The sequence below is a fragment of the Seriola aureovittata genome, chromosome 12 (assembly GCF_021018895.1).
Source record: "Seriola aureovittata isolate HTS-2021-v1 ecotype China chromosome 12, ASM2101889v1, whole genome shotgun sequence".
NCBI classification, from domain to species: Eukaryota; Metazoa; Chordata; class Actinopteri; order Carangiformes; family Carangidae; genus Seriola; species Seriola aureovittata.
This window is the reverse complement of record NC_079375.1, coordinates 17,430,517-17,443,580: the sequence shown is the minus strand read 5'-3', so window position 1 is coordinate 17,443,580 and position 13,064 is coordinate 17,430,517. Positions and strand designations below refer to the sequence as shown.

The 13,064-nt window shown below is 40.3% G+C and overlaps 1 protein-coding gene across 1 annotated transcript; it reads right to left on the bottom strand.

The window, feature by feature from the left end:
- Positions 1-3,285: 3,285 nt before the first annotated feature.
- LOC130178702 (cyclic AMP-responsive element-binding protein 3-like protein 3-B) lies at positions 3,286-10,126 on the bottom strand. The gene is made up of 10 exons (XM_056391150.1): positions 10,106-10,126; positions 9,776-9,967; positions 9,117-9,390; positions 8,476-8,606; positions 8,127-8,237; positions 7,722-7,828; positions 5,298-5,366; positions 4,442-4,526; positions 3,920-4,013; positions 3,286-3,810 (listed from the first exon to the last, which is right to left on the bottom strand). Exons 1-10 carry the CDS (start codon positions 10,124-10,126, stop codon positions 3,620-3,622), a joined length of 1,275 nt encoding a protein of 424 aa, XP_056247125.1. The 3' UTR covers positions 3,286-3,619.
- Between the last annotated feature and the right edge of the window lie 2,938 nt (positions 10,127-13,064).

The following is a 13,064-nucleotide window of genomic DNA, read 5'->3' as shown; positions in this document are numbered from 1 at the left end:
CACGTGCCTTTTTGGGATTTAGTAAAGAATTTGTCCGACAGCAGCGTGTGTGATGTGCAAACTGCAACACCTCACCAGTTTGCACTGAGGGACATTAAATAAATGATGGTCTCCACTAAAATGTGGACTAGTCAAGACATTTGGAGGCAATTTATTCTCATCCCTGCTTCTCTTTCTTTGATTTCATAAGCAGTCTGGAACAACCTCAAACTCAAACAACGCTAATTTGTTGACAGTTTCCATTTTTCTCCTTTAATGTTCTCCAAATATTAAGATGGATGGAAATGCAGATATGGTTAGAGTCCGACCCTGGAGCTCTCTGTGTGCTCTCATTTCAATTCTGCTGAAGCTTTCTTAGATGCTTAAAGATATTTTATTTCTATTCCATCAGTTTGTGTTTGTTTTTCACTTAAAAAACAAAGGGGTAGGGAGGGAGATATTGACACCGAGTGTCTTTGTCTATGGCCTAGATAAATATATGAGTGACAATAAAGCTGAAGATCATTTTTGTTCTTGTTTGACAGTAAAATTGGGGAAAATACTTTTGATAATACAGTCATTCAGGTTCAGATTTCCCTTTGGTAGAGAGAGCCTCTCACAGACAAAGTGATTTAAATTCACTTTCTGATTGATTCCCTCCACGTTGCTGCAATGCATAAAATATAGCTGCAGTGATAAGCAGAGATCCAATCAGCATCTCTAATCATGTCCTTGCGTCAGAGTGGGAACAACATGGCGTTTAATTTAGCTCCTCAAGCAATCAAAGTATGTGCAGAAAATATATATTTTAAAAATCATTAGATAGAAACATTTGTAAATGCCACTGCACATGATTGCAGAATTAAAAATATTTCTGCTTCCCTGCTCAAGACTTCATGAAACTACAAATGGACAAATTAATCTTATAATAATAATAATAATAATAACTCAATGATCTTTCAGCCTCAGCCATAGCAGTGTCTCTGCTTAACTCTTGCACGATTGATTTTCTGATTGAATTTCTACCTACATGTATAACTCTTTATCACACCACCACAACCCACTGCTTAAACAGTCGGATCAATAATTCATTTATCACTCCCACTGTGGATAATGTACCTGCATTTTTGGTTCAGGTTAGTTGAAATAATTCTGTTTTCACAGTGTAAAGTTTTGCCTATCTCCTCAGTTCTCATAGCAGCTTGGACAAACGGCACTAAGCGAGGATTGTTAAATGAAATAACCTCTGTTCTGCAAACAGGGCTGTGAAAAAATGTAAAATTTGCTGAGGCTTTAAGTCCAAATGCCCCCAGCAGGACAACACCCACCTCAGGTATTTTTATTAGCCACGAACCAAACTGTTTTCAGACTAGGCTATCACATAATTGTTTATGTCATTCATTCTTAGAACTGCTGGGTTATATTTTCTAATAATCCTTCGCTCCATATATTATGGTTTGGTGCCAGGTATGTAACCCTGGTGGAGACTACTAAATTCCTTTCATTTTATTTGAATTTATTTAGCTTTTAGCCACGCTAGCAACCTGGCTCTAAGGACACAATGTCTGTTGTCCAGTCTGTTCACCACTTTGGTCCAGACTGAAATATCTCAACAACTATGGATGGATTATCATAGTATTTTGTACAGACATTGGAGGATGAATCCAGATGACTTTGATGATCCTCTGATTTTTCACTTTGAACTGTCACTTTTCATCCAGCGCAATTTTTATTTATTTTTTTGTCAAATTTTGGATTATTGCTAAAATGAATCACATTCCCATCAGCCTTAGCGATACTTTGTGGCCAATAAGCATATGTTAATATGCTAACAAGATAGAATTACATGGCGAACACGACAAACATTATACCTGCAAATCATCAGCATGTTAGCATTTACACAGTGAGCATGTTGGCTAGCAGGCATTAGCATTCACCTCAAAGCACCTTAGATCCAGCTTCACAGCGCTGCTTGCACAGCTGTAGATTCTTAGTATTGTTTGCTTGTCAAATTTAATCTAAAACATCGGGATCAACTTTTTAAAACCCAACAGTTGTGTAATATCCATGGGATTGTAGAATGTAAGGTATTATTCATCTCATTATATGGATTAGAGTTTTAATGTGCTGCCTGTGTGAAGCAATTTGTAACTTGAGTTTGGAAAAGTGCTTTACAAATCAAGATTATTATTTTATTATTATATCCTAAAAATATTTCAAAGTCAGTGACTGCTGTGTCCTCGGTGGTAGCTATGGCCTTTCTGCAAACTTTGTCCTGTATTCCAGTTAGATTTCAACACATAGAATATGTGAAGATGATCTTGTGGGACTGGCATGAGCTGAGTTCTCCTTTTTACCGTGAGCAGAGGCTGTTTGAACCTCAGCAGTTTAAAAATAAATGTCACCTTGATGTTGCCCTCATTCTTTGGCTGGGAAGACATGGAGCAAATAAAAGACAGTACGATGCATATACAGTGAGTGTGCTGGTGAGTGTGGACAGAGAGGAAGCTTAGTTTCCTCTTCGCTTGGTCTTTTGAGATACAAATTTTGTCAGAGAGTTAGAGATGAGCTCCTGTGAAGACGACCCTTTAAAATAGATAAGCTGTCTGACCTGTGATGTATTATGGACAGGAATAGAGTTGATGATGAAAACAGTGATTGCTGTTCTTCTGGAGATTTTACAGAAGAGAACATCATGTGAGGTGCTGTGCCGGCAAAGTGGAAACGAGAATAAGCACAAAAGTGTTGTGATGGACTCTGTGTAACAGGCAGCAACTCAAGTCATTACCCCTCTGATGCATTAGATACCAGCTGTTTTTGCAGCATTTTTCTTTGTCACGTCACATAGATCAATGACCGGCACATAATCATAGTTCCACAAATATGTCTTTTGCTCTAAAATAGAAATATGACATCCTCAATTTATTTTTAAAGTGAAGCCCAGTTTCCAATATTGACAACTGCCATGAGACTAAAGGTTAGTTTTTGTTGAGGTGTGAACTTTTGCTTGTAAAGGAATTTATTTTTAGGGACCAAATCATATCTGTTTTTCAAATATTGCCTCATTATTATTGTGATCCAAATCTTTTCCCAACTGGACACTTGGCATTACTGAAAGAAACAAAACCCTTCAGGTGCTTCCAAAAATCACTGAGTAAACATTTAATTCTCTTGTGCTTTGTCAGCATTTCACTGAACTGTTATAAAATGCACTTCAAATTATTCTTGATAAAGTTTTTCAAGATAAACTGTAAAGTTAAAGTTTATAATAGAGCAGTGAATATACATTTGCATTGTTTTACAGATCGCACTGTGCATGCCTTCATCATGCAGAAGTACATCAGCAATAAAATACATGGTCCACCAGGTGCTTGAGGCTTCGTTCTTCCAAAGAAAGTGTCTGTGTGGACGACCTCCTCAACGACCTCCATCTGAGTGAGTGAATTTCAGTAAGAAAAATCGTTTAGCTAGCCGTTTGTGTGTTATAGCAGATGGCAAACACACACCGTGACACTTCACTCTGTCTCTGCAGTGGGAAGCAGATGCTGAAAAGCAATAAAATTGCTAATTTGGATGCTGCGCCTGCAAGCGAGCCTGCACGCCTTTGCTTCTATCGTTCCTCCTGGGGCTCCTGAGGGGATCAGTGAGTGTCCCGGTTCCTGTGATCCTGGTGGTGAGAGGATTGGGAGTCACCATTGGGGAAACCTGTCCTGGGCCAGAGCTTCTCCGTCAGACTGCAAAAGGCCTCAAAGCCCCTGGAGATGGAAAAGATAGGAGGAGGAGGAGGGACACCTCGCACTTCATCCAGCGATTGCAGGGAGCGGGACGGCACTGAGGGGCAGAGGCATGGTGGAGAGGTAAGTGTGTATTTGTGTGAGAGTGTGACTGTGAGAGACAGAGAGAGAGAAAAAGAAAATGTGTGTATGCATGCCTTACAGACCTTTGCTCTCTGCGTACTCTTTCTGGCTGAGTTGGCTGTAAGGGTCTGGCTGGAGATTTGAGGAAATGAGCAGAGAGAGGGAGAGGAACAAAACCTGGACATGAATGCAGACAGCAGGACAAAAACAGGCCAAGCGCAGACGACAGAGGGAAATCACAGAAAGCATGGGGAGGAGAAAAAAAAGGAGCTATTAGCCATAACCTACATACCATTGACCACAAAAGATGAGCGCATGTGCTGCTCAAACATTTGACTCCATAAACATCTTCAAAGTAAACACAGCAGTTGTCAACAATGGACGCCAGGCAATGGTTTTTAATGATCTGCTTGTGCACATCACCTCTGATGAAGGCAGGAAACCACTGCCTGGTCTTTAAATATATAATAGACGGAGCTGAGCCTGCTCAGGTATTGTATACAGGTATAGGTATACTATATCTATACCTGTATTTATCATTTGGTTGTTTATTATGCTATCTGAGTAAATTCTCAGTGGTGAAAATTAATTGTTACATATCTCACCAGGATGCAGGTCCCTTTGTGTGTTGTTTTGCTGGAGCTGTTAGGGAGGAGAGCCTGTAGCCGGTTTAGCTGCTCCAGCAGGACACTACAATACAAATACAGACAGGAAGATGAGGGGGTGCAGGTTCATTGATATACAGGTATTATTTCTGAGGATAATGGGCAACTAAAACAACAAAAAGAAAAGCAGCACATGGTAGGAAGGTGTGCGCAAGTGGCGTCTCACATTTTATTTCAATTGAGTGCACCTAGCCAGTGTCAGGGAGAAAGCAGCCTAATGAGATGGCAGGATGACGAGGAAACAAAGCCAGATAACACTGTGTCAGTTGGATGGGCTTTGTATTCTGGTAATTCTATACTGAGCCCCCTCAGCTCTGATTTTCAACAAGTTACAAAGTTTTCTTATCCAGGTTGTCATCAATATAGATCAATGAAACACTGTCAGACCAACAAAGGCACAAAAGAGAAACTGAGACTGACTCATTCAAACATTGGAACTCCTTGAAAATAAATCCAGCAGTGAGATGAAACATCAAACAAAAAGATAAACTGAGACATTAAAATCTAATCTAATCAGTCTAATCTTATATTTGTCATACTTTTATATTAGAATATTAGGACTGGCGTTAGTCTACAACACAAAAACAATGCTGTTTCTTTATTTCAGTGTCTTGAAACTTAACATGTCAGCTGGAGTCCGTGTTTTTATCCAAACTATGGAGTTAATAGGAGCTGAAGTGGCCAGCTACAGCTGATAAAACCTGCCATCTGTCCACAAACCACTGAAAGTAATAGCTCAATCAATAACGAAAATAATCATCAGTTGCAGCCCTCGTTGGCTCATTTGAGGACTCACTTGTTGGTCTCCTCCAACTGCTGGATCTTTCTCTGCAGTTCGAGGTTGTGAGCACCACATGCAGACATCCTACAGAAAGAGACGGAGAACAAGCAAGAGAAAGAAAATAAAGATAAGACGAGGAAATAAGAGTATTCAGTAATACAGTGTTATGATGTTGTATTGTTGCCCCTTCATTTCTCTCTTTGCTAATATCTGTCTGTTGAGCGTTATCTCGCACCCCATTCTGTCATCCACCGCCCCACCCCACTCCCCCCTCCTTTCTTCTTGTGCTGTCTCTCTCGTTTCATTTTCTCACTATGAGTCATCCTCCATTATGGCCCTCTGACTGAGCTGAACCTCCACTGATAACGATAACCTGTTGATACGCTGGCTTAATTATCAACAAATGCTGACTCTGCTCACTCTCTCACCCCCCAACCATGAAGCTTTTGTCTCCCAGAAGCAGCAGAGCTCAAGCCTGAATGAGATGTAGACAGCACATAATTATATCTTTAAAATTCCTGTAAGATAATTAAGAATTTCCCTGTTTTAAGGACACAGACAATTTTACATTTGACCCTGGTCACAGCTTGTCCATCTTTGGACCCCAAACTCTCTACTCTCATTTGTTTTCCTCCTCTCTATACGTCTCTGATTTCGGATTCAACTATGGTCCACGGCACCTTCACACAGTCTCAGACGACTATTACAGTCTTAGGTAAATCAATGATGGCAAATTCTAGGATCCAGCTTTTTAATCTGAAGCTCAACATCAATAATAAATCAATAACGTCTAGCAATCCTGCAAATACGCCGCAGGTGCTTATGGACAATAAATTGTAAGGGTCTGACAAAACAGAAGCATGTGAGGGCATTGTGAGCTGCCCTTCTTTAAGGAGTCTTTCATCATATGAATCGAGCTGTACCACGCTGCACGGTTTGCGGAGGTGTGATGGGCGGATGAACAAAAGTGGGGGCGGCAGGCAGGATGAACAAATCTAGTGACAAAGGCTGGCTGGCTGTGTGATAGGACTCATTCTGCACAGCCTGAAGGTAAAGGAGAGAAGGAGGAGGAGGAAGAGGACTAAACTGAGCTCCTTCTTGGCAAAACCCCCTGTGCCTTTATTGTGAGATGCTGCTGCTACGCAACATCCTCAGCTTCTGCTTGATCTGCTGAAGCAGAGCAGCTGCACCGTTCATGTAATTGGTTTGGAAATCACATTCTGAGGCTGTTCATTCAATATATGATAATGCCTACCTACCTATTTTATCCTATCGCTATAATGCTATAAATGTATAAGTATGTTTCTCTATAGACTTCATGGCTGAGTCATCCTCTATTAGTCTGTATGTATAAGGTCAAATGTTACAAGGATAACTGCAATGATTTGTACGTATAGAGCACCTCCCTCTGGAGTTTTTTGGTCATGTGGACAGAAATCCTTTTGTTCTTATCTATTTTATGTGACATACGCAGTACTCCTGTACGTGAATAGTAACAGTATGTAGCCAAGCCAGCGGCACATCCTTATGGATGACAATGTCAGTTTGTCAGTCAGTCCACCTCTTTGGTCCAGACTGAAATATCTCAACAGCTGTTACATACACTGAGATGAAATGTTGTACAGACATTCACGGTTTCCAGACAATGAAGAGTACTGGCTTTAACAAGATTCTTACTTACTTTTCCTCTACTGGGCTGTAGACTTGTGTTACCAACCATGTGTACATGTTTTAGCTGACACAGTCATGAGAGTGCAATCATTTTATTCATTATACTCTCCTTATATTTTCACACACTGTCTTAATAACTTGACAGGATACTGTAAAGTAGTTGAGGATTATGCTGAAAAAAGGCAAAATTGTCATATTTCTTTATAGCTTTTCTATAATCCACATTCTTCACACTTTTCATGTGGAGCCATTCACTAAAAATTTTAATCCTCAATGTGCCTGGCTCATAAGGAACAATACTAGTAGATAAACAAAGTAGTAATCTGCACAGCCCATGCATTTAGTTTGGCAACAACAGTCGTAACTGGCTGTTATTGCTGTGATGTTTTGGTGCTGAACTCCCCAGATATCAATTAATTTTGTGTCCAGCTGAGTTTCTGTAAGTATTTGGTCTGTCTCTGTTTGGCCAGCCACGACAGCTACTGCTGTCTTTTTAATCCAAACAAACCACTGCTGTTACTGTGAATTTCCTGTGAGCCAGAGGAGCTTTTTTAAGGAAAGACCAGTTTGTCAACAACCAGATTGGTTATGTGGGTGCAGCCTCTTCCCATTCACGCAACAGTTTGTTAAAGTTAATTAAGTGTATGACAAAACAGGCTCATTATAAAGTGCTTCAGGGTACTACAGATAAAAGTTTAATTTTATAGGTCAAAGTATGCAGAGATAATGTCGTGTTGAGTGAGGATGCTGAGTGCAGCTGGCTCCTACCTTCCCTCCAGACTATCAACATAGTCCCTCTTCTTCTTCCGACTTTCTTGAGCCGAGCGCTTGTTGCGGATTTTCCGCCGGATCTTCTTCAAAACCCTCTCTTCAAACTTGTCAGGGAGATGAAACACATGGGAGGACAGTGACAAGAAAGAATAAGGACGAAAGAGATTGTGTAACTGGGGATACAGATTTAGATTTAGATGAGTGTGTGAGTGGATGTGCATGGTGTGTGTGTGTGTGTGTGTGTGTGTGTGTGTGTGTGTGTGTGTGTGTGTGTGTGTGTGTGTGTGTGTGTGTGTGTGTGTGTGTTTGAGTGCGTGCGTGTTTGTGTGTGTGTGTGTGTGTGTGTGTGTGTGTAGAAGTATGTGCCCTACATACATGTAAGATTGTGTCTTGCTCATGTACCTTGGACAGGGGCAGTTTGCTGGGCAAGTTCACCCCTTCCTTAGCCAGAAGCGTCTTCTCATCCTCATTAAGTACAAGTTCCTGCAGGGAATGCTGGGGGATTCCTTGTGCCTGTGAAACAGATGGACAGAATAGTCCAGTTAAAGCGACTCTCTAGGCAGCTTATTCAAAGAAGCTCAGAAAATTATGTTTATTTGGTGCAAAGGGTGTTCTCTGACTCTCAGAGCGGCACAGGTCATTACAAGATAAGCAGTTGACCATACGGTTAGCTTATAGCTAACTTAGCTTATATAATACCCTCATTGGTTAGAAATAGATAGTCAGAAATATTTAACTCCTCTCTCCTTACGTTCTGTCCCACGTTTGACAACAGCAGGTCCTTCACTGTGAGCGTCTGACTGGACGACATCGCGGAGCTTTGGTTCATAGTGAGGTAGTATGCAATTCCAAACTCCTCCTGGCAGTCATTGGACTCCCAACCTGCAGATTGAACCAGTAAAACCATTAAAAACAGCAGGTGATGATTTGCAAATTTGCCACAATGTGCCATTCAAACAAAACACAAAATGTTTAGTTTTTTTTAGCACCGAGGGGTCCGCAATCATCATAGTGAAAAGGGACAATTATTTAAAAGTCGTGTCCTCAAAAGACAATTTCTTCATGTGATGAATGACAGTTGCACAACCTTTTATCCTTTACAAATTCTAGAAATAGGAAAACCAAATGACATGCTCTTTGAAAGGGCCTTTAGCCTTTAGAGGCTCAGCTGATAGCTCTCATTATTCTGCAACACAAAGTGCAAATGGATAAATCTCATATTAAGGTCTTTAGTTTGACCTGGTTCACCTGGCTCCTGTAGTTTTTGTGCAACTTAACCTGACATTTCTGCTCACTATTGAAACAATCTACTGTTTCATGGCTCAGTTTGTGGCTGAACTTCTCACAATGTTTTTTTCCAGCATGTAACTGCCACTGTATCTCTGGTCTTACTTAGATCGATGGAAACATCAGCTGTTTTTTCATTTGCTGGTAGCTGACTCTCCAGAGATGGAGTCTGAGGGAAAACCGGCGTGTCAAAGGCTGGAAAATCTGTGCAGGAGCATGGGTGAGGGCTCTCTGCGGGATCTGTCGCGGGGTCCTCGTTGATGCCACTGTCGGTGGTGCAGGGTGACCATAGGGGGGAGGCCAGAGCTGAGGAGCAGTTGCTCCCACCCAGCAGAGCGTCCAGGAAGTCATCCGCAGCACTTCCTTCAGGGCTCACGGTCTGAGGAGGAATGCGTACATTAGGTATGAGATATGTCTACATCATCACATGTCACTATCACCGCTAACTTAATCTGATCATCATATTCCTACACACGAGCACAGACAAGAACATAAACACTGCAACTATTCTATTCCCTTAGCTCATTTGTCCATGACTCTTTGCCTCATCGCTGTTAGTCATGCTTACAACCAAACTGGAGAACACAATGAAACTCTAAATGAGCTCATATACATCCTAAGATTCAACTTGATAACACATGACCCTTGCTGAGAATACAGATCACGCTGACTAGTGAGATTCAGTGAATTTGTGGTTGTGATTATCTTGTCCCCTGAGTGACTCTGTTCAGAAGCGAACTGTGCAGAATGATCACCGTACTCACGTCATGAATTGTGATAGTCCACGGCTGGTTGCTGTGGCAGCTGTTGGTTTCATCTGTGTTCCTGAGCAGGAGGTCATTGAAGTCCAACCCACCATGCACCTGAAATGAACAACTACTCTGAGTGATTACTGTCAAGGTGTTCCCCGGTTTTACAAGCCTGTGTACCGCTTGATTTGAAAGAATTTGACTAATCTCTCCGGTTCAGATGTTTCAAATTGTAGTTCCTCAAGCTCACCTTTGACTAAGATTCTTTAAATCAATACATATCTGCTTTTACTTTCTTTAAAAAAAGTAGTAGCACCCAGTGATCCAATTACAAATGTATCTTACCTTGTCTGTAATCAGCGTCATAATTCCAATAATAAAGCAGCAGCTGATGAAATTTCAGTGAAATTCTCCAGTAGGAAAAACACAACCAGAACAAGACGATCCTCTGCGGCGTAGGAGAAATGCTTGAGTCTGTTTCAAAGGACAAAGTTGAAATGCCATATGACACAACTGCTTTCCCACAACCCAGGTGATCACCGTCCAATCCAGTGTCTAGCAGACAGCTGAGAGAGCCAATCAGCACAACAGGAAGAGTCACTGATAGATGAATTAGTCAAAGTTGCTCCCACATCACTTAGAGTGACCTTTGATGTAATCATTACAAGTCAGGATTGATTCTGTGTGTGGTTTCACATTCATTTTTTGTTGGACAGGATTTATTTCGAGCCCTTTTTTTTATTGCTTTCAAAAGCAGAGGGTGTACAGAGTCAAGGTTTAACTTCATCTGTCAATGTCAGTAGAAAGCTCAGGTTTATTTTAATTGATTTTTGCCTGAAGCAGACAAAAATTTAAGGCTTTACTCACCAGTTCACTCATGCTTGAAATTGAACATAATTCATGATTATTACAAGTAATGACAATAAACATCCACTTTTTTCAATATTTCACACAGTACCCTCTCACAGAGTTTCCTAACTTGAGACTGGGAATCTCAAAAATCTCAAATGATCTGAGAAGTGAGCTTACCAGACCTCTGTAGCCTGCTAACGGCTCAAAGCTACATAAGCTCAAATTTCAGTCTATGATTGATACTGCGGACACCTGCAAACCCCAAACCTAAAGACATCAAACTATCGAGTCCGTCAAATTTTTCTAACTCTTAATTACTAACCAGCTTACTCTGACTCGCTCACTCTAAATTAAATTCAGATTTTCTCAAAATCAGTCCAGTGCATTTTTTTTTTTTTTTTGGAAAACTTTCTTAGTTAGTTCTTAGTTTCTTTGTGTCTTAATGAGGCACTTGTTATCATTCAGTTTCAGCCGAAGAATGACATAATTGTTTTTACTTTTCTATAGCAGAACGAACTCACCCGGCCTCAATGTCTTATCTTTATTGCCATAATTAGGAGCATCTGTTTCGTGTTATTTCTAAGCATACACACCATAAAATAAAAGAATTACATAATATGTTCTCGTAGCAGTAACACATTTGCAAAGACGTATGTAACTAATTATCAACAGTGGGGAAGAGATTCTTCCAATGGTGGAGCCATTATACTTATCTTCAGTACAGAAACGTCAATGAACAGTCTGTCTTGTAGTTTTCCAGAATGAATATCAACACAATCCTTCCATCGCTGCCTTCACTTCAAAGCATTCTTATACTATAAGAAAAGACATTCAGCCTCATATGTACTTCTGGCAACTCCAATAATTGAAAGCTATTTTCTTTTCTTTTCTTTTGATTTCTTTGACATTTTTACCTTTGTCAGGCGGTTCAAAGTAGACTGAGATGTGATGTGGTTTCTTTTGATTTTTTTTGTATTTTTCTTTTCTTTGGGACATTGTTGCCTTTACTAAACCATTCAAAAGTATCAGAGCTGGGAGGAAAATTAATATTCTGGGAGAAAAGAAAAGGAGATCTCATGTCTAAAAGATCCTAGGTCAGATTCAGGCCTGGGGTTTATGTGGCGCACAGCTGAAACCACTGAGACTCATTTTCTGTATCAATTATAAGATGGGAAGAAACCGTTTCTTTCTCATCTTTTCTGAGTGTGTGTCAGGCGTGTCACACATTGTGAATATATCAAACTCTGAAGCAGCTCTGAACTTTGATTTCAACATTTTGTGGAGACAGACATTCATTTTACAGCTCATGTGGGCTTTTTAGAGTCTTTACAGAGTCAAAATACCATTCAAGAATCTCTAATGTTCAAAAATCCTTAAATATAAGGTTATTATGTGTCAGGAAAAAGGTCAAGGTTATTTAAATCAATTCTTGTGGCGCCGATGTGAGTTATGGTTTCAATGATTCATTCTAGACCATGCAGAATCAATTCATTTCTATTTCATAAAAAAAAAAAAAAAAAAAAAAAATCAGTTGATGTGGCCCCTGTATGAACCCCTTCCAGTTGTTGCATTAAAAATCCATGTATCTATAGCAGAGAGCCCAGTATTATCAGTACAGTAATACGCCTAATTGCATGGCAGCAGAGTTCTGCTATCTTTATTGCTGTTCTATCTTCAGATCATAGTTTCAAAGTACATGCAGATGTTATCTAACCATGACATTTTTAAGCACATCTCTGGATACTAAAAGCTCAGTACAGATAATTGCTGTGTATTGCACATGATATCATACTGTAAACCTGTAGCATCAAGTACATTTGAATGCATGTTACTGAGGGTCAAGAAGAGTTATATCCACGCAGTAAAGAAAAGGATATTCCAGATTACATTAAATATACCATGAAATCAGAGTCAAGCAGCTGAATTCAACTTCAGTTATTTTATTACACCTGGATATATAAATATATATATATATGGCAACTCAAACCCAACAAAAATGATCAAAAGCTTGGGGCGTCGAGCGGCGCAGTGGGTTGAGCAGGCGCCCCATATGTAGAGGCCACAGTCCTCACTGCGGTCGGCCCCGGCTCGAATCCCGCATCGAACGGCCCTTTACTGCATGTCATTCCCGCTCTCTCTGCCTCCCCATTTCCTGTCTCTCTACTGTGCTATCATAAAGGCATAAAAAGCCCAAAAAAATATACTTTAAAAAATGATCAAAAGCTCACATTTCCCTGACAAGGAGATATGAAATGAATGAGATTCTGAAAATACTAAGCTGAGCTGTTTTCTCAGCTTTTTTTTTTCATCATTAGCACAGGTGAGACGCAGAGAGTGTGCTCTAAGCGCACACCGTTATCACTCCACCAGCTGTGAAATGCATGTTGGATGGCTCTTATCTGGAGTTCACTGATAACTCTGATGTGCACAAAATGATTCAATACCTGTGAGC